General features: G+C 35.4%; 1 protein-coding gene and 1 pseudogene across 3 annotated transcripts in view; one reads left to right on the top strand and one right to left on the bottom strand.

Annotated features, from left to right (window-relative positions):
* LOC119530640 (bromodomain and WD repeat-containing protein 1-like) overlaps positions 1 to 19,602 on the bottom strand; it is a 146,824-nt gene that overhangs the window by 83,826 nt on the left and 43,396 nt on the right. For all 3 annotated transcript variants that reach the window (XM_037831537.1, XM_037831534.1, XM_037831540.1), the window contains exons 12-19: positions 14,734 to 14,827; positions 11,682 to 11,813; positions 9,905 to 9,996; positions 6,859 to 7,048; positions 5,313 to 5,438; positions 5,105 to 5,212; positions 3,126 to 3,250; positions 2,356 to 2,438 (exon numbers count right to left, since the gene is read on the bottom strand). In XM_037831537.1, coding sequence (XP_037687465.1) covers positions 2,356 to 2,438; positions 3,126 to 3,250; positions 5,105 to 5,212; positions 5,313 to 5,438; positions 6,859 to 7,048; positions 9,905 to 9,996; positions 11,682 to 11,813; positions 14,734 to 14,827 — 950 coding nt within the window. The remainder of the gene's footprint in view (positions 1 to 2,355; positions 2,439 to 3,125; positions 3,251 to 5,104; positions 5,213 to 5,312; positions 5,439 to 6,858; positions 7,049 to 9,904; positions 9,997 to 11,681; positions 11,814 to 14,733; positions 14,828 to 19,602) is intronic.
* LOC119530717 lies at positions 17,934 to 18,675 on the top strand (annotated as a pseudogene).

The following is a 19,602-nucleotide window of genomic DNA, read 5'->3' as shown; positions in this document are numbered from 1 at the left end:
CTTTGTGCATTGAAGGACTTCATCTTGAAAGTAAAAAGACAACCTACAGAATGGGAGAAAATATTTGGAAATCACATATCTCATAAGGGTTTAAAATTTCTTTAAACATAAAGAAATCCTACAACTCAACAACAAAAAAAAGACAAGCAACCCAATTAAAAAATAGGAAAATAGCTGAATACACATTTCTCCATAGAATTTATACCAATGGACAATAAGAACATCAATTATAAACATCATAAGGAATTACGGAAATGCAAATATAAGCCACACTAGAATGGCTACTGCTTAAAAAACAGAAAATAACAAGTGCAGGTAGAGGATGTAGTGAAATAGGAACACTTCTGCATTGTTGGTATGAATGTAAAATGGTGTAGCCGCTGTGGAAAACAATTTGACAGTTCCTCAGGAAGTTAAGTATAGAATTATCATATGAACCAGCAATTCCACCTTTATGTTTATACCCAAATGAACTGAAAGCAGAGAAGAGATTCAAACACGTATTTTCACAATGATGTTCATAGCAGCATTATTCACCATTTTCAAAAGGTGGAAGCAACCCAAGTGTCCATCAACAGATGAAAGGATAAAGAAAACTTGAGATACACACATACAAATAATACACATATTTATTCAGCCTTGAAAAGAAATGAAGTTCTTCAACACGGGAGAACCTTGAAGACATTCTACTGAGTGAAATAAGCCAGATACATATTTCATATTTCACTAATATGAAATAATTACAATAATCAAATTGATCATTAGAAGCTACAGGTTACCAGAGACTGGGGTGGGGATAGGAGAGGGGAATTAATGTTTAATTAGTACAGAGTTTCTGTTTGTGATGATGGAAAATTTTTGATAATGGATGGTTTTACAACACTGTGAATGTAATTAACACAACTGAATTACATAACTGAATGTCACTGAAAGGGGAAACTTTAGGTTGCATATATGTTAGTAGAATAAAACTGTTAAAGGAAAAAAGGACAACAAAAATTTTTTAAAACCATAGGATGATACAATACAAAAGGTGAACTCTTATGTAAACTATGGACTACAGTTAGTAATATAATCATAACAATATTGTTTCATCTTTGTAACACACTAATGCAAAGTGTTAATAATAAGGAAAACTGTGTGTGTGAGGGGTGTGATATACGGGAACTCAGTATTTTCTATAAACCTACAACTTCTCCAATTAAAAAAAAAAAAACAGTAAATGGGACATCCATAGCCAAGTTAACTACCACATATTACAGCTAACCCATTTTTTTCTTTTTAGGCTAGATGTTTTTCTTCAGAAGAATTTTCTTTATTTCTAATCCCACAATAATTCTGATTACTTCCACAAACTTGACCACCGATAATTTGGACCAGCCACACTATCTGACGATCTTTCATTTTAAATGGGTTAGGGAATTTATCTAAAATTTACCTACCAGTAATACTCGTAGAAAAAGGAAGCAGAAACGAAGAAGATTTACTAATGAGGTCTTAACTTCATTTACGATGTATAGCACACAATATCATGGGTCAAACTTGATCTTCCTAATATGACACTAAAAACTGATGAAATGGCTATCCTTGCTGACAAAAGTCACACTCAACACATGTACTCCACAGAAAGCACTATATACTGAACAGTAATTTATGTACATCTGTGTAACAGGTACTACAGTTGCTAACTGATATTATCTTGCCAAATTACAGTCATCAATTACATTGTGAAGAGATGCATGACCTACCCAAGGCAAAGCAAGTAAGCTCTCCTTAAATAATCATCATTAAAATCACATTCAAGTAATTTAGTACCTCCATGGAGGTCTGTGGATCCGTACAGCAGATGGCTATAAAACATATGTGTACGTGTTTTTATTTTTTTAAAGGAACAAGGTTTCCTCAAGTTACCCCCATTTAAATCTAGCCTGATAAGATAACAAAAGTAAAATATTCTGGTATACCCGATCACTTTCATTTGGAAATCTGCAATGACTGTTTAACCCTGTGATCATTTTAGATCCTACAAAAATTTTACAAATTATATTACTGTCACTTCAAAGATAATTATATGTAAGGCAGTATGGAGAGGCTGAAAGGAAATAAAAGGAAGGTCTAGCCTAGCAAAAAAATTCCTTCCCAAAATCACATACCAAAAGAAACACTGCTTGGCTATACAAAGTCTATTATAGAAGGAGTAAGTACCAAGTACTAAGCCAAAGTTATCTATCAGTCTTATAATATTTCCTTCCACAATTAGTATATATCATAATTAACAGCACCATAACCAAAATAGTGAGACCAAAAAAATGAGACTAATTTTTAAGGTTATGTAAGTAAATAAGGAAAACTTACATGATTGCCAATTCCTCTGTCTTGCTTCATCATAAAACTGACGCAATACAAGAAAGTCAATAACATCTGGCATATCATGATATCTAAACAAAAACAAAATATTTTTAAATTCCCTACATGGCAGTTATAGTCTAGGGCAACACTGAACAAGAGAAATATTATCAATGGGAACCACACGACATTTTTTTATTTTCTAGTAGCCATAATGAAAGAAGTTAAAAGACACCAGTGAAATTAATTTTAGTAATGTACTTTACTTCACCCAATACACCCAAAACATTATCTCTACAATAAATAACTGACATAAAATAATTAACAAGCTACTTTATACTTTTTGTACACACTAAGTCTTCAATACCCAGGGTGTACACCACACCAAATCTTAATCTGAATTAGGCATATTTCCAGAGCTCAACAACTACATGTGGCTAGTAGTAACCATGCTGGATAGCACAGGCCTAGCAAATTAATTACTCTAACATTTTCTCAAAAACAAAGACAGAAACAATTTCTCCCACAGTTCAAAATTCTCCACACATTTAAAGTAACATGAAAAAATGAAAAAGCCACATGCTAAAACCTAATTGCTGCAGTAGCACCCCAACTTTTACTTCTAGTGAATTCCTGTTTATCAGAACTCAATTCACAATCCACATCTTATTCTGTCCATAGTGCTCTCCTATCTACCATGCAGCTAAGTGGAAAGAGCATATTAATCACCAAGATGAAAAATCTAAATTTAGATAACTCCATTAAAAAAACAAACATACCTAATAGAGAAAGATTTATCCATGAGTTTTCCAGATGCTGGATCTATAAATGCCAGTTTGAGGCAACAGAGTGTAGGGGGACCAATCTCATACCGTATTCCAACTATTTTAACCAATTCCTGATCCTATAAACATACAAAATACAGCAATTCTTCAAGACTAATTCTCCACATATTACAAAATTAAGCCAACTCACAATTTAGGCTTCCAAAGCACCAGTCAAGTTTAATTCACCATTAATAATCATTTTTGCTGAAGTTGATCACTATACCTTTTTGAAGATAGACATTTAATGCTGTTTCTAATATAAGGAATGAATTCACATCACAGAAGTATAAGAAGGAAAACACAAATCACAGATCAGCTCAATATCTAAAGAAAACTGCTAATTAACATTCTGATATATTTCTGACTGGCTTAATTTACTTTGCTTTTTTTTATAAAATTGGAAAATTACACACATTTTTGTGTTATGACATCAAAATCCGTAAGCTTTTTCCTTTTTCATAAATATTCTTCGAAAACTTGACATTAAATTCCTACCTAATACATAAAAAAACAAAAATTTGTTGAGGATAGATTATGTACGATGACCTGTTCTAGGCAGAAGGGATAGGACACTGAACAGGAGAAAGTTCCTACCTTGATGGAATAGCCATCAAATGGATATGCCAGAATTAACCTTCCCCCTAATATCTGTTTCCTTGATACTAAGGATCCAACAAATTATTTATCTATACCACAAAAAAGTGATGAGTACAATGCATCAAAGTTCTAAGAACTTAGGTAGGTATACAGTGGTAAGTGAAACAAACCTTGTAAGTAAATCTTTGAATGTATATGAAGAAAATTCATAGAAGTAGAGCCATTAAATTGAATGACTGTTAAGAACAGGCCTCTCTGTTAAACTAATTAGAATTTGTTTTCATTTTCTAACATAGTAATCGAAACCATATTGAAAGCATAATATTCTCATATAATCAGTATAAGATTCTTGGATAAATTCTTGTAAAACTCTCCAAATAATTACCACTGACATTTTGATATATTTATTCTGGTTTAAACACTATGTAACATCTTTAAAAACTTGCTGTTATAACCATAAAAAGCAATTCTTATCCCTCTTTCCTTCTTGGCAATATATTGTGAAAATTCACCCATCATTTATTCAACAAACATTTTAAAGCATCAGTAATGTGGCAGGCTCTACATACAAGTTCATTATGTGAATGAACCATGATTCGATTCATTCCTTACTGTGGAATATTTGGATTTTTCCCCATTCTTCTGTATTTATTAACAGTGAGACATAATAATAGCCTTCCTCATAAATTTTCGTACATTTCTGAATGTTTCCTAAAGTATCACAAGTAAAATCATTAATTTAAAAGGTCCACAAATTTTTAAGATTCAATTTCTATTGTCAAGATACCCCCTGGAAAGTCTGGACCACTTCATACACCTTACCAATGAATAACTGTTAACAAACTAAACCTTTACCATTTGCTAGGTACTGTCTTATTTAAAAAAAAATTTTTAATTAAATTTTTTCAATTAACAAAATTGGATAAGTATATAAAGATATGGTTATTTCCTTATTTTATTAAACATGAGGTTAAACCATTTCTCCAATTTGTATTTTTTCCTTTCAAAACTTGAATTTCTTCTTTTGAAAAATCTGGCTTGGGTACAAACATTTTTAAGATTACTGATACATACAGCTAAGTGGCCTCCCGTCTCCGAGTTGGTGTGCTTCAGATTTTACATGTCAATTACAACGTGTGAAGTCTGCCCATTGGTAAAAATGGATCATTCCCGATGGACCTTAGGACTTAGCATTAAGAGCAGAACTATTTTTCAGTAAGAAACTGATGGAAAGGTAGTCATGAAATATGCACCCAACAAGTTTTTTAATGGATCTGTAAAAAATTCACCTATAAATGGGCTAAATGTTTAATGACTTAATACCACCATCTTACCCTGAGATCCATTTTTCTCCATGGCTCCTTGTTAGGGTTCAGTTCATAAATGTTATTTCTTCTGACTGCCTCAATATACGCTTCATGACCCTGTCTAAAATATATTACCTATAAAAGGGAAGCATACATTTAAAAATAAAAAGCAAAACAGCAGTGCAAATTTTGTTTTATATTCCATATTCATGTTTTTAAATTACATTACTCTTACCTCATCACCCATCTGAGGAACAAAAGGTGACTTTCGAAGTGTGGTGTCAGTTATCCAAACTGGAGGATGAAATTCATATAAATGTTCCATATTTGCAAGCTCTGTTGGAGTCATCCTCCGCAAACTCTGCCAAGAGGAAAAGAGCAAATTTAGTAGAATAGAAAGGGGTAACATGCACTGTTTTATTGAAAAACGAAATGTCAACATCCAAAATGGCTTTCTCGGCATATCCACCTTTATGATTAGTTTATAAATAGTATAGATTTCGGTTACTTAACATACACAGAAATATATCACCTGAAAAAGCACTATATCTCTACCTAACATTTTCCTAGCATCATCTCAATTTATAAGAGATTCTTCACCCACTTTACATCCTATGAAATGGGGCTAATTTCCAATCTAAATTCCTCTTCAGTGACAGCCTGTTCTGCCAAGACTCTACTCAGAATTTGACCACAGACTAATCATCACATAGAATCTCCCCATGATCGGAATTAAAATTGTGGTGATTTTAAAACATGTCCATAAATTTTATGATATTCCTCTCCTCTGAGTGGTGTAGTTCAATTCTCCTTCTCTTCAGTGTGGGCTGGATTTAGTGATGTGCTTCTAACAAGGAATAAAGTAGAAGTGACAACATCTGATTTCCAAGACTATGTCATAATAAGAAGGGCTTATTCCTTGCTCACTCTCTTGAGTTACTTTCTCTGGGGAAACGTCTGCTACCACGTCATGAGAACACTCAAGGAGCCCTATGGAGACTCTGCTTGTGTGAGGAGGAACAAAGGCCACCAACCAATAGCCACATGAGTAAGCTTGGAAACAGATCACCCAGGCCCAGACAAGCCTTCAGATGACTACAAACCCAGACAATATCATGATGAGAGAGACCCTGAGCTAAAATTTGCCCAGATAAGCAATTCCCAAACCAAATTTCTGGCCCGCCAAAACTTGAGAAAATAAATTTTTGTTTCTTTAAGCAGCTAAGTTTTGTGGTAATTTGTTAAACAGCAATAGGTAACTAATACAAAGACTCAGCATCTTTAAATAAGGACAACTGCCTGTACATGAGACAAGCACATATGTTACACATGTAATAAAAGGATGTGTATAATATCACCATTGGGAGAAAAGTATGAAGATAGGACACACAAAATGAATACAGTAAAGACGGCACTAATAGACAAAACAAGTAGAAAGCACTTTAAAATTCCTTGAAGTCTATTTTTGGTGTTGAAATTAACAGGAGAAAGCAAGAGTTATGGGGGGACTCTGAGTAAAACAGAGCATCTTCTTTACGTTTTAGATATTAAAAGGTATGAATGCCAAGCCCACTGCTCAGCATGGGAGAGATGGAAGAGTGTTAATAATAAAATAGCTTTTCCCAAAATAAGTTTACTTTTTACATTTGATTCCTACCAACATAACACTGTTAATAAAGAAATAAAAGCTCTAATTACCCAAAGGTTTTTTTTTAAACAAAGAAAGTAATACCTCCATAAAAGTAAAGCTAAATGTATTTTTAAAGATCAATTCTCCTTACCTCTTTCCTAGGCTTATTTTCTTTCTTTCTCTTTCGTCTCCTTTTTGGAGGAGATAAATTCTCAGTAGACATTTCATCCTCTGAACTACTGCAAAATCGGGTAAATCGCCGACGAGAAGATGTTCGTAAAGGAGGCTGCAAATTGATGCCAGCATCAGCTGTCCAATCAGAATATCTAGATGAAGAGTCACTAGGGAAAAAAAAAAAATTATATGGAACCAGAATCTAACTATTTAGAGTAATTATACAACCTTAAGGAAAGGAGGGAGAAAAAGGGAAGGCAAGAAAGATCCCAAGAACATTAAACTTAAAAACATCCTGCCCACACAATCAAGGGACACTGAAATGATCAAAGACCATTGTGGTGGTTTGGAGCTGTATGTTACCCAGAAACACATGTTCTTAAATTTAATCCTTGCCTGTGGCTGTACACCCACTGTGAGTAGGACCTTTCGATGAGGCTACTTCAGTTAAGTGTGGCCCAGTTCAATCAGGACGGGTCTTAATCCTATTACTGGAGTCCTTTATAATCAGAATTAATTCAGAGAAAGTGAGAAAGCCACAGAATGCAAAAAGCTGAAATGGAACCCAGAAAAGAAGAAAGAGACCAGGAGAGGCCACCATATGCCTTGTCATGTGACGGAAGAACAAAGGATCACCAGCAGCCAGCCCCAGAATGCCACAGTCTTCAAAGAGAGAGCATCACCTTGATGATGCCTTGATTTGGACATTTTCCCAGCCTTAAAACCATGAGCAAATAAATACCCATTTCACGGTACTTGCTTAAGCAGCCTAGGAAACTAAAACAATCATTAAAAAACAAAAAGAAAGAAAACCGTTCCCTCACATTGGAAATTAGGAAAGGCTGCAAGCCTGAGGAATTCTTTTTTCAATTATAATATAGATGAGACCTACTGGAAGACAATACTAGAATCAACTAACAATTCCTCTTTCGGAAAATGAAGAAATGTGAAACAGTAAAGATCATCATGCAGAACCCTAAGAGTAGTCCCTAATTTGGAAGAGACTGCCATTTAGACTAGAAACCAGAAACATAAATGATCAATGAATACACTGAGAAGCCCAAGGGAGGCATAGCCACACCAAATAGAAAGCTGTAAGGGAGCAGAACTTCTTTCCAAAAGAGAGGGACTCTCCCTGATAAGATGGATAAAAGATCAAAGAAAGGGACTAGTCCCAACCACACCCTGGAGCAAAAGCTGAGTCAAGCAATTATACAGGATAGAGAATTATCCCCTAGCACACTACTAGCTGGCAAAGGACTCTCTCTACAGGCCATGCTTGGCCATCTTCCATCGCACACCACTCAGTCTCTAAAGTGCACATGCAGGAGCACACACACTTCCAAAAAGTATTTATTATAAAACAGCTGTTAAAGTTTTAACATCTGTTTCATAACATAAAATTCAAGAAAACTTTAAAAGACAATGAATAGAAGTATGTTCTAAAAATCACTCCAGTGGAGGAAAAGAAGACAAGGAAGAAAGTGGGGAGTATAGGGTAGAGGCTTGGACCAGGAGACCAGCAATGGATATATAGAAATAAGTTGGTATGAAAGATATTTAGAAAGGACCACTTTCTAGACTTAGTGATGGATAGGTTATATAGAAAGAGGGAGAAGTGAGAATGATATTCAGGTTTCTGGTTTCAGTATCTGCGGAGATGAAGGTGATGTCTACCAAAATACAACACAATGACTAGTAGTAAATATACTGATGGTATTACAAAACATACTTTGGATACTACCCTTTTTAAACATATCTGAAGACTAAACTATTCAGCTAAAATCCCTAGAGTATTTTCTATAGAAAAAGATGTCATGCCAATTTGCACCTCCTTTTAAATATATAAAAAATGTACTACTGGCTTTCCTCAGGACCCGCACTGATCAAGATGGCAGGGAGATGCTTCAGGGCTCCAATCCCCTACAGAAGCTTTGAATAAACAGCAAGAATAGGTGGAAACGGCTTTCCAAAAGCTCCAGAAAAAAAGGATTGCAGTAACAGGGGGAACGGAATCAAGAAAAAGACCACTTAAAAGCAGTAGACCAAATGATTGTACAATGTGTGACTGTATCTCAATAAAATTGCATTTTAAAATGGTGGTAGGACCTCCTGGGGCCCTGGCTGATCCCTTCCCCACCCTTTACTCATGCAGTGTAGCACCAGCCCATGCCTCCAATGTGGACCCCTGGTCCCAGTTTCGGAGGGAGCAGAGTAACCCTCATGAATGTATAGGTAGCACACATGTCTGGCCCAATCTGTCTGGTGGTTGTCTGAGGGCCTCGCTGTCCCAGAATTTGTCCTGTATGTAGAAGGCAGCTAACCCAGACCTCATACAGAACACTGTGGGAGAGCAGTACTTGGAGCAAGGGAATGCTGGGTGTAGGGCATAGAGTGCAGTGCCCAGGACCATGAAGAAACTATTTCCTAGAGAAGAGGGAACATTTGTATATATGTAAGCGGGGGAATTCCATGGGCATGCAAAAGACAAAAGGCATGAGCAGAAAAAACCAGGGAGGCTGTTATGCTTTGGCCTGCAGCTATCTTCCAAACTTACTGTATGAATAAACCCTGAAAGAGAGTACTGGCATAAGTCAACCTGCCAAGACTAGGAAAAGTATTTTCTTTTTCTCCATTTTTGGGTTACCTCCTGACATTCAAGAAAAGCTCTGTCATAACACTAGGTTGATACCAGCTTAAGCAACAGGAACCTCAAAGCCTAAATTCCAACAATACACTAAAATAGCAGAATGTCCAGGTTTCAATATCACAAACCATATAGAGAAATGGGAAGTGATGGACCAGGCATAGGAGAAAACTGACGCATTAAAAACCATCAATGAGGAGGATCAGACCTGGGATATTCCAGAGAAAGAGTTAAAATTTTTTAAAAAGTTCAAAACAGAAGTATGGTTAATTTGTTCAACAGTTGCAAACTCTTGCCTCTTGAATGCCATTCAAGTATGGTTCCATCGAAGGGAATGACTAAAATGCTTAACAGATCAAAGCAATTAAAAACATACCTTGAACTTTCACTGTCACTTTCACTTTTCCTATCACTTTTCCATTCTTCTTCAGAAAAACAAGAACCTTCACTTTGATCACAGGAAGTCTCCTAATATGTGAGGAGGAAAAAAGTCATTTAATCCCTGATGTTAAAAACACAAGTCAAGAAAACCCATACACTGTCATGCCAACATTAAGATTAAATCTTCTAATAAATAAATATGAATATCACATAATAAAATACTGAATAGATAAATTTAAAACAAAAAGCAAACTTCCTTTACTAACCCCCCTTTTTCTTATAAAGGTATAAGGCAACAGAGAATATATACAAGACTTCACATTATCACTACCAGCATAAGAAAGTGATAAAACAGGCCATTCTCTGAGTGAAGTTAATAAAAAAAAATGAAAGAGAGCAGAACAAGAGACTGAGTCCCATGATCCTAAGAGAGGGAGGCTACTCTAAATCTCATATCACAGACACTAAGCAGGTACTCTTAAACTAAGAAAACTGTGGAAAACTGGCAGTTCCTCAAAAAGCTAAGTATAGGAATACCATATAAACCAGACATCCCACTTCTAAGTATATACCCAAAAGAAGTGAATATATATTTATATAGATATTTGCATACTGATGCTCACAGCAGCATTATTCACAATTGTCAAAAGATGGAATCAACCCAGAAGTCTGATCAACAAATGATAAACAAATGTGGTATAGACATACAATGGAATATTATGCAGCCATAAAAAGGAATGAGGTTCTGATACATGCAAGAACACAGATCAACCTTGAAGACATCATTTTGAATGAAATAAGCCAGACGCAAAAGGACAAACAGTGTATGATCTCACTGCTAGGAAATATTTAGAATAAGCAAATTCACAGAGTCAGAAACTAGAACACAGGCTTCCAAGGGGCCCAGGGTGGAGGTAAGGAAAGGAGAGTTAATGTGTAATTGGTACAGAGTTTCTGTTTGGAGTGATGGAAAAGTGTGGTACTACACAACACTGTGAACATAATTTACACCACTGAATTATGTATCTGAATGAGGTTAAAAGGTGAAATTTTAGGTTGCATACATGTTACTAAAATAAAAATTGTTAAAAAATACCATGAAACTGTACAACAATAAACAGTGAACCCTAATGTAAGCTGTGGATTATAGTTAATAGTATAATTTTAATCTTGTTTCAGCAACTGTAACAAAGCTATCACACTAATGCAAGTGTTAATAATAGGAATAACTGGAGGAGGGTGTATGGGAACTCTGCATGATTTGTCTGTGAATCTACAACTTCTCTAATAAAAAATAAAAATTATGAAGTACTGATAAATGCTACAACATGGATGAACCTTGAAAACTTGATGCTAAGTCAAAGAAACCAGTGACAAAATCACACTGTATGATTCCATGTATACAGAATGTCTAAAACAAGCAAGTCCATAAAGACAGAAAGTAGATCAGTGATTGCCAGGGGCTGAGTGGAGGGGGGAACACAGGCTATCTTTGGGTGAGTGGGATGAATGTTTTAAATTAAAAAGTGGTCATGTCTGCATAACACTGTGAGTACACTAAACAACAGTGAAACTCACTCTTTAATTGTTGACTTGTATGTTATGTGATATCTCAAAAAACAACTACAATAACTTTTTAATGCAATATTTGAAATTTCATCTTAATCTCTATAAATATTATATTTCACATAATTTCAAGATCGATTTAAAGTAAAGAATTAAGTTAAATACATTTAAAGATTATAAATATATTTCAAAGTTATAACACTCACATGTCTTACAGAGCTTGAAGATTCATTTCCAGACGATGACTCCAGCTGTCCAAGATTTCTCCTACCATAATTTTGATATTTACGCCTACATGTCCTTTGTCTAGACTGTGATATGAGAACTACCGAATCAGACTGAAAAAAGGAATATCAGATGAAAATCAACACATAAGTAGTCCAACAGTCACCAAAATGGGCATTCTATCAAGTATGCAAAGAGGATAATAGGCAAAAAATAAAGAATTAAGAAAGCATGCATGAAAAGATGCTATTTTTGCCATATACTATTAAATCAAATATGGTATTTTTACTTGAAAAGTATTTAGAAGTTATGAGAGAAGTCACATTAGATCAGCATTTTCCAAACTTGTTCTGGATTAACTGGTGTACTATAAATGGGAGACAATAACAAAAAGATGTCACTTTAAAAATATAAATTTTAGAAGTGAAAAATATAATATTATGTCTTAATAACCAAACTTAAGAAATATCTGAAATAATCCTCAAATATTATCCCTAGTTATTTCCACGTTATAAACTTTTAGGTGACTTTCAGTTATATTTGAATTTTAAAATATTTTTATCAAACTAAATAATTATTTTAATGAATCATAAAAATCAGCCAAAAGTCTAGATTGATTTGGAAAAAAAAAAAAAAGCGTACCATTCAATAAACACCATATATGTGCAATCGCCCAATGAAAGCAAACATTCCTGACTTGCTTCACAAATTAATTCTCACATGCACACCATCAGTTCGACAAGCATTGGTCTGTTTTATAATTTCCACACATCACTGGCTAACCAGCAAGTACTGACAGAAGCATCTTTTTTAAGTCCAGAAAACAGTTAAAGGATTGCAGTAACAGGGCAGACAACAATCAAGAAAAAGCCCACTTAAAAGTGGTAGTATCTAGTGGAGCCCGAGCTGGCCCCTCCTCCATTCCTTCACTGGCTTGGCAGGGAGCAGGCCCACACTCCCAGTGTGGATCCCTGGTCTGAGCTCCGGAAGGAACAGAGTAGTCATCTTACACACGTGGGAAGCCCGTATGTCTGGCACAATCTGGTGATGGTCTGAGGGAATGTCCCAGAACTTGCCCTGTATGTAGAAGGCAGCTCATCAAGTTCTCCTACAGAACACTGGAGGATTATGGTTGGTAGCCCAGAGGGCTGTCTCCTGGAGTACAGGTGAAGCACACACAGAAGAGTAATTTCAAGAGAGTAAAGACCACACTTGTTTGGATTAAGGTAATATAAAGTTTGATAGTGCCCTAATAGCCTGACAGAAGCAAATGCAAATCTTTTCTGGGGAAAACTTCAAAGTATCTCTAATGTGTAACATTCAATCAAATAAGCAGACAACAAAGAAAATGTAGTTTTAAAAAATGAGAAAAATCAACAGGAAATGGGAAGATAGACACAGGAGATGGGTTTTTGAAAATAACTGTGGCTCATTTTCAAGGAATTAAAGCAATGAGAACTCTAGCAGAAAACTGGAAAACTATTAGAGGAAAAAAAAAAAAAAAAGGACCAAACCCCCTTCCTTTTGCCTTGTAATATGCCTGAAAGCAAGCCACCCACGAAAATTCAACCAGAGTTCCCATCCTTGCCGCATCTGCTCAAACCGGCACTGTCTGATCTGGAAATACAGCTTCAATATGGCTGTTGGTGCTTTCATCAGAATATGAAGGATATAGGCTTCATCAAGTTGGACTGAGTAATCTTTGAATGGATTGTCCAAGACAACTATCCAAATAAAGAAACAATGCTAACGCTTCATATGTAATATATAACTAAAAAATCCTCAATTAAGGAAAAAAAAAATTGAGGAACTAAAGAACACAGCAACTAAAATTAAGGACTCAATAAACTAAACAGTAAATTCCACACAGCTGAAAAGAAATAATGAATTGAAATACAGGTAAGAAACTCCAAAACAGCAGAAAATAGCCGAAGAAACAAAAGACATTAGTAGAAAAAGTCTAATATATATGTAACTGGAGTTTCAGAAGAAAAACGGAGAGAAAACAGAAGATAGAAACATATACTATATAAACACAAACCAAAAGAAAACTGGCACAGGTATACTAATATAAAAAATTAAAGTTAGAAAGCTGTACTAGATAGAAAGGGTGATATGTTATAATCACAAAAGGTTCAATTCAGTAGGAAAAAGGAAAATTCTAAGTTTTGTATGTGGCTCAGCCACATACAAAAGCACTGAGGATCAACTTAAACCACAAGGCAGCCAATGGAAGCTGAAAGGCACACACAGGTCATCACAACCTCAAGATTAAGTAATCAATTGAGAACAAACCCTCCAATTGCAACCATCTATTCGCCATACTTTTGTAGCACTGATCTTCCATATATTTTACGCATCTTCCATGAACTCAGTGTCAATCCTGCTCACGTGATTCCCAAGAAAACCCAAACAGAGAAACTGCATACTAAGGAATAAGATTCTGTTGGACAGGATTGAGCTTTGGAGGGCCCAAACCATTTTAACAGCTGACTTTTTTCCTACTCCCTTGAGGGCAATATTGCCCCTGAAGAAACTCATTTAGATGGAATTTCAGAAACAGGCAAAGCTAACCCATGCTTTTAGAAGTCAAGGTATTTGGTTATGTGTGGAAGAAAGGAGTAGTGATTGGGAATGGACACAAAGTGCTTCTGATGTGCTACCTGTTATTCTTGTTCTTGACCTACATGGTCAATAGACTGATTTTCTAGAATCCTTTAGCACTCTCAGGCATGAAACAACTTCAAATTTTTCAACTGCTCCTTCCTAAAAGCTGTATAACTTTAAAACTAATGTTTAAAATCCCAAACAGAAGAGCATGAAACATGAAATATATAAGCATGAAATATTTGACTATAAGTGAAAATTACTAATATTTTCACAGATCAAAAAAAAAAAAAACTCAAGAATGTCCAAAAGTTATGGCCAAACACAGTACTTCCATATAATGATTAATGCTCTCTTTCACTTGACATTAAATTTCTTTTTAATTTCTCTTTAGCTTATTTGAAAAAAAACAGAATTTTAGGTTACCTTTTGTGAGAGCTGGAGTGTCTTCCGTTTTCTTCCTATTATATAAAGATTTCTTTCCTCTTCACCTTTCTCTATTCTGAAGTCTTCCAATTTCCTAGAAAGTCCCAGTTTTATTAGTTAACGAACTAAAGGATGACTAAAGGACATAGGAACAAAAATTTATCATTACGATTCTGAGTCATATAATTTTATACATTTTTAATATTAATACAGAAAATCCCTAAAGTTAAAACAAAAGTCAAGCTGTATACTTTATCAGAAATTTAATGTAAGTATAAATAAAATTGCAGAGACAACTAAAAGGTCCTATTTTTCATATTCAACAGAAATACTCATCCATTTTTATTCTGGTTGGCCCTATTAGGATCAACTCAAACAATGACTTCCCATATTAACTCCTCAAAATGTATGATTCTCCAAGATAGCAATTCCCTTCCTGGAACAAAAAATAAAAGCAGAGTCCTCTTTCTCCAAACTCATTCAAACTACATGTACTTCAACTTATAGAACAATAATAGCAGTATTACTAGTTCTAATTATCCACATTTTATTCATATGATACAACAGAAAGATTATGATGTTTCAAAGCAATGGACCTGCCATTATGAGGAAGATACTGAAGATCATTTTCCTTCTCTTTGATTAGAGAATTCAAGTGACTGCCATGCTCCAAGATATAACTCTGGGCCCTCAACTGAGTACAAACCCAAATGCTAGTAAAGAGAACAACTGATCTCTAAGGAAACCACTTTTTCTCAAGGTAGAGCTGCAGCCCACACTGACGATTAGAGAGATGTAATTCTATCCCAGCAGAGTTCTAAATCAGGCTCAACCCTTTACAACAGGTTGTCAATTCAACTTTTATGTACGTTTAAGGAAATAACTAATCAGAGGTTTTTCACTTGCAGCCCAATGAAATTCCTATCTGGTAACAGTATGCTTCCCTTTGGTTTGATAATAAAACAATGCACATAATTCACTCTCAAGCAGCAGTAAAGCAAATGAACACTCTAGGCCCTCATAAGTATCATCTTCAACTCCTGAAGAGACGGTCAGCTAAGAAAAGTAGTATGTCTAGAACATTAGAGTTTATATGGAATTCATTCATTCTCTTAGAACAACAGAACTTCTCTTATTGAATTAAGATGAACTACATGCCTGAAGCCTAGCCTCCAAAAGAACTACCTCTACTGGGAAGCAACATTATGTATTCATATCCTAATAAACAGGCAAAAGACACTCATTGTTGTCTAGGGACTGCGGACCACTATTATATCACTCAGTCACTCCCTTATAAAATCCCATGTAAGCTTTATTTTAGTATACAGTACTAGAAAAGGCTATGCTCTGCTTTGTGAAAATTATACTGTAGCAGACAGCTGGTTGGCTCACAAAGTACCTTCCTTCCTTAGAAACGGAACCCTAACTTCTATTTAGGCTCTCTGCTGCCCAGAATAGGAACTGTATTACCTAGCCTCACCTACAGCTAAATATGGCCATAAACAACATTCTCATCAATTAGTTAAATGTAGAAATGTTATATGAGAGTCTATTACTGACTTATAAAGGAAGCTTCCTCAGCAAGAAATGACCTTTTTGCCTTCTGCCTCTCCTCTGGCCTATATCTCATCCTGCATCACGGATATGTAATGCCTGGAGCTTCAGCAGCTATCTTGAACTTTGAGGTGACTAAAGACTGGAAGCCAAACTCTAAGATGAAGAAAAGAAACACAGAAAGAGCCCCAAGTCCCTGATTAATTGTGAAACCTTGATTTCAGCCTTAAACTACTTATTTCCAGTCTTCTTGTTTGTAAGAGAATCGATACTTGTGTGTTTAAGGAACTATCCTTCAGGTTTTTCACTCACGATACCTGTGTGCTTCCCTTGGTTTTGACAATAAATATATATATCAAAATAGTACACTTTCAGTTCTGATCAACATGAAAATCAGACACAGATTTAAGGTATACTTATAGCATACTGCATACACGAGAGTGGTTTTCTGTATTTCTCATCACAATTCCAGATTTCAATTTTCATTATTTAACTGTGTACTTATAAGCCTTCTCAAATTCATCAGACAATATGTAAGTACTATCCAATTTTACTCCACCAATTATTCAAACTCTACTAGTGAAACAAAAGAACATGTTAACAAAATTATCTCAAGGTGTCAGTTATTAAGAGAGACAAACATGACTGAATACTGGAACATTTTAGGTATCAGCGAAAAAAGTATTCGCTGCTTCCATTTCATCAGTAACTCAAAAAGCAATACATTACAACTCAGTGGGAAGGAGGTCCCTATTGCCCAAATAGTAATTATGAAATTTCATTTCCCACTAAAAGAAAACAGGGGTGCTTAAGAGGAAACACTGATTCCAGATCTACGGCAAGAAATTTACAGGATAAGCCTGTAATATCTTGCCATGCCTGATAGCAAAGAGGCTATCTAAAACTACTATAGACATGTCAAAAGGACTTAGGAAGCAACTTGAAGAAGCTCCTCCTGGCCAGAAATGGGACAATTTGAACATCATTATGTAAAACTAAGATAAGTTGGATGACATCAATGTGATTTTTACTCTGAATTCATACAAAAAAAAAAAAATAATCCTACACACAAATTGGTAGCTCCTGGACAATGAATGACAAGGAATGATTATTTTGAAGATATATGAAATAAAAGAATCAAGAGTCAATTCTGCCTCTCATACACAAATTGCATTACTGGATAATAAAAATAGATCTGGGTAAAGTTTCTCTGCCCTGCCTGCTCGGTGGCAGAGGCTACAGAGGTTGTCCCTGCCCCTCCGACACCTCAACCCCGGCTCTCTTCCCAGTGGGCGGCGTTGGCAGGGAGGGGACAGCAGTTTGTAGACACCCGCCCCTGCCCCAGAGAAGGTACACATGGAATGAACAAAGACCAAACTTTTTATAGATAGCTTTGTAAAGTATGTGGAAGAGTGCTACAGTTTAAACCACAAAGGATTTCACACTATCAGGTGAATGGGAGTAGAGTATTGTACAAATATAGATTTTGTAATCTCTGCATCATGATTTTTGGCTCCCCAGTTGTGGCACAGTCTCGCTATGTGGGGAAAGTTAATGCTAAAAAACTGGAAGCACTTAATGGGCAAATATGATCAGATTTCTCCAAGTTCTCAATCTGATAAGGAGAACCCCTTGTTGTCAACCTAATGAAGCATTCAAAGAAAACATATGACTCTTTTCAAGACGAACGTGAAGATTATATCAAAGCACAGAAAGCTAGAGGTTTAGAGCCAAAGACTTGTTTCAGAAAGATGCGAGAGGCCTATTTAGAAACCTGTGGGTACAAAGAAGAGGTTAACTCTAGACCCAGATGTCTGAGCAAAGACTCCCATCTGAAACTGTCCAGACTTAACCGACGATCACACAATATTTCACAAACAGTGGAAAACCGGTTACCTCAGTGCCTACCAGCTCATGACAGCAGACTGAGACCAGACTCTCTGAGCTACTGTCAACTCCCCAGAGACTTCTCAGAAAAAACAGTACCCTTGAACCTTAACAGGAAGAATATAACTGTGGTTCCTACAAAGTAGAAACTGGAGTTCACAAGCACCTCTCCTTAAAAAACAGTACCAGTTCCCATCAAGCCAGGTATAAACAGACACATCATAAGGGAAAAGGGCACCAGGAAGAAGACAGAGAAAAACCAGAGGAGCAGCAGCTCAAGCATAAGAGGAAAAAAAGTTATGAGGAAATGGATTTAGACAAACACAAGCGTGTGCAAATAAAGAAAGCAGAGACGGAAAACAGTCAGTGTCAGTAAAAAAAAGCTTAAGACTCGAAAGGAGAAAAAAACCCCAAGATGCAGCCTCTAAGAAAGAGAAACATAAGCACAGAAAAGAGAAAAAGGAACAAGGCCAGGAAAGGACAGAGGAGAAAATTCTTTGAGACCATCTATCCTCAGGTTTTGAAGCTATTTATTTGGTTCTCCCAAAGGTGAATTGAAAAAACTAGGTGAAGTAGTTAGTTTCATGAAGTTTGTGTTCATATCACTTTTCTTATGTGATCTGGTACTTCAACCTTTTACAAGAGCCGAGTGAACAGAAAGTATTTAGTATGCTTGCTCACCAACACACAAATTACTTTTCTTCATTTTCTAGAAGCATCACTATTTCATTTTTCTTACATATAATGTAACTTTCCTTAATAAGAGTGGCTCTGCTTTTATTCATTAAATTGCTATGATACTGGAACTGTTTTCCCTTGGGAGATAATTTATTATAAACTGGAGGATTAACAGGCTTTGCTGAATCTATTTCTTGTTGGGTTTGTTTTAATTTTGGTGGAGTATTTTTATGCTTGTTGTTTTTCTCTATGAAGCAATTTAGATTGATTTTTTCTTTTTGTTAGATCTAACCTGCAGTATATATTCTAGGTTGGAAAGTGGAAAATGAGATACATTATAATATTAAGCTTAGATTACATATAGTTTTAAAAGTTATCAGAGTCCTGACACAAAAAAAGTTTATATTCTGGAAACATTTATAATAAAGCTCTAAGTTCTAATATATATATGTATATATATGCACACACACACACAAGATAATAAATGAAGACTTGACAGAATTGCAATATCATTATTTCATAACCCCTAATGAACTATCACATATCAATGGCTACTAACATCATGAAAAGACAGATATTGTATGTCTCCTGACAGAATTACACCACCTATAAAATAGGCATGAAATAAATTAAAACCATTTACGACACTGAGACATTTAGAAACTTAAATGCTGACTGGATATTTGGTTATATTAAGGAATTTTATTTTAAGGTATGGTAAGATACATGGCAATTATATTTTAGAACGAG

Source organism: Choloepus didactylus, chromosome 1 (genome assembly GCF_015220235.1).
Source record: "Choloepus didactylus isolate mChoDid1 chromosome 1, mChoDid1.pri, whole genome shotgun sequence".
In the NCBI taxonomy this organism is placed as follows: domain Eukaryota; kingdom Metazoa; phylum Chordata; class Mammalia; order Pilosa; family Megalonychidae; genus Choloepus; species Choloepus didactylus.
This window is presented reverse-complemented; position numbering and strand designations above follow the sequence as displayed.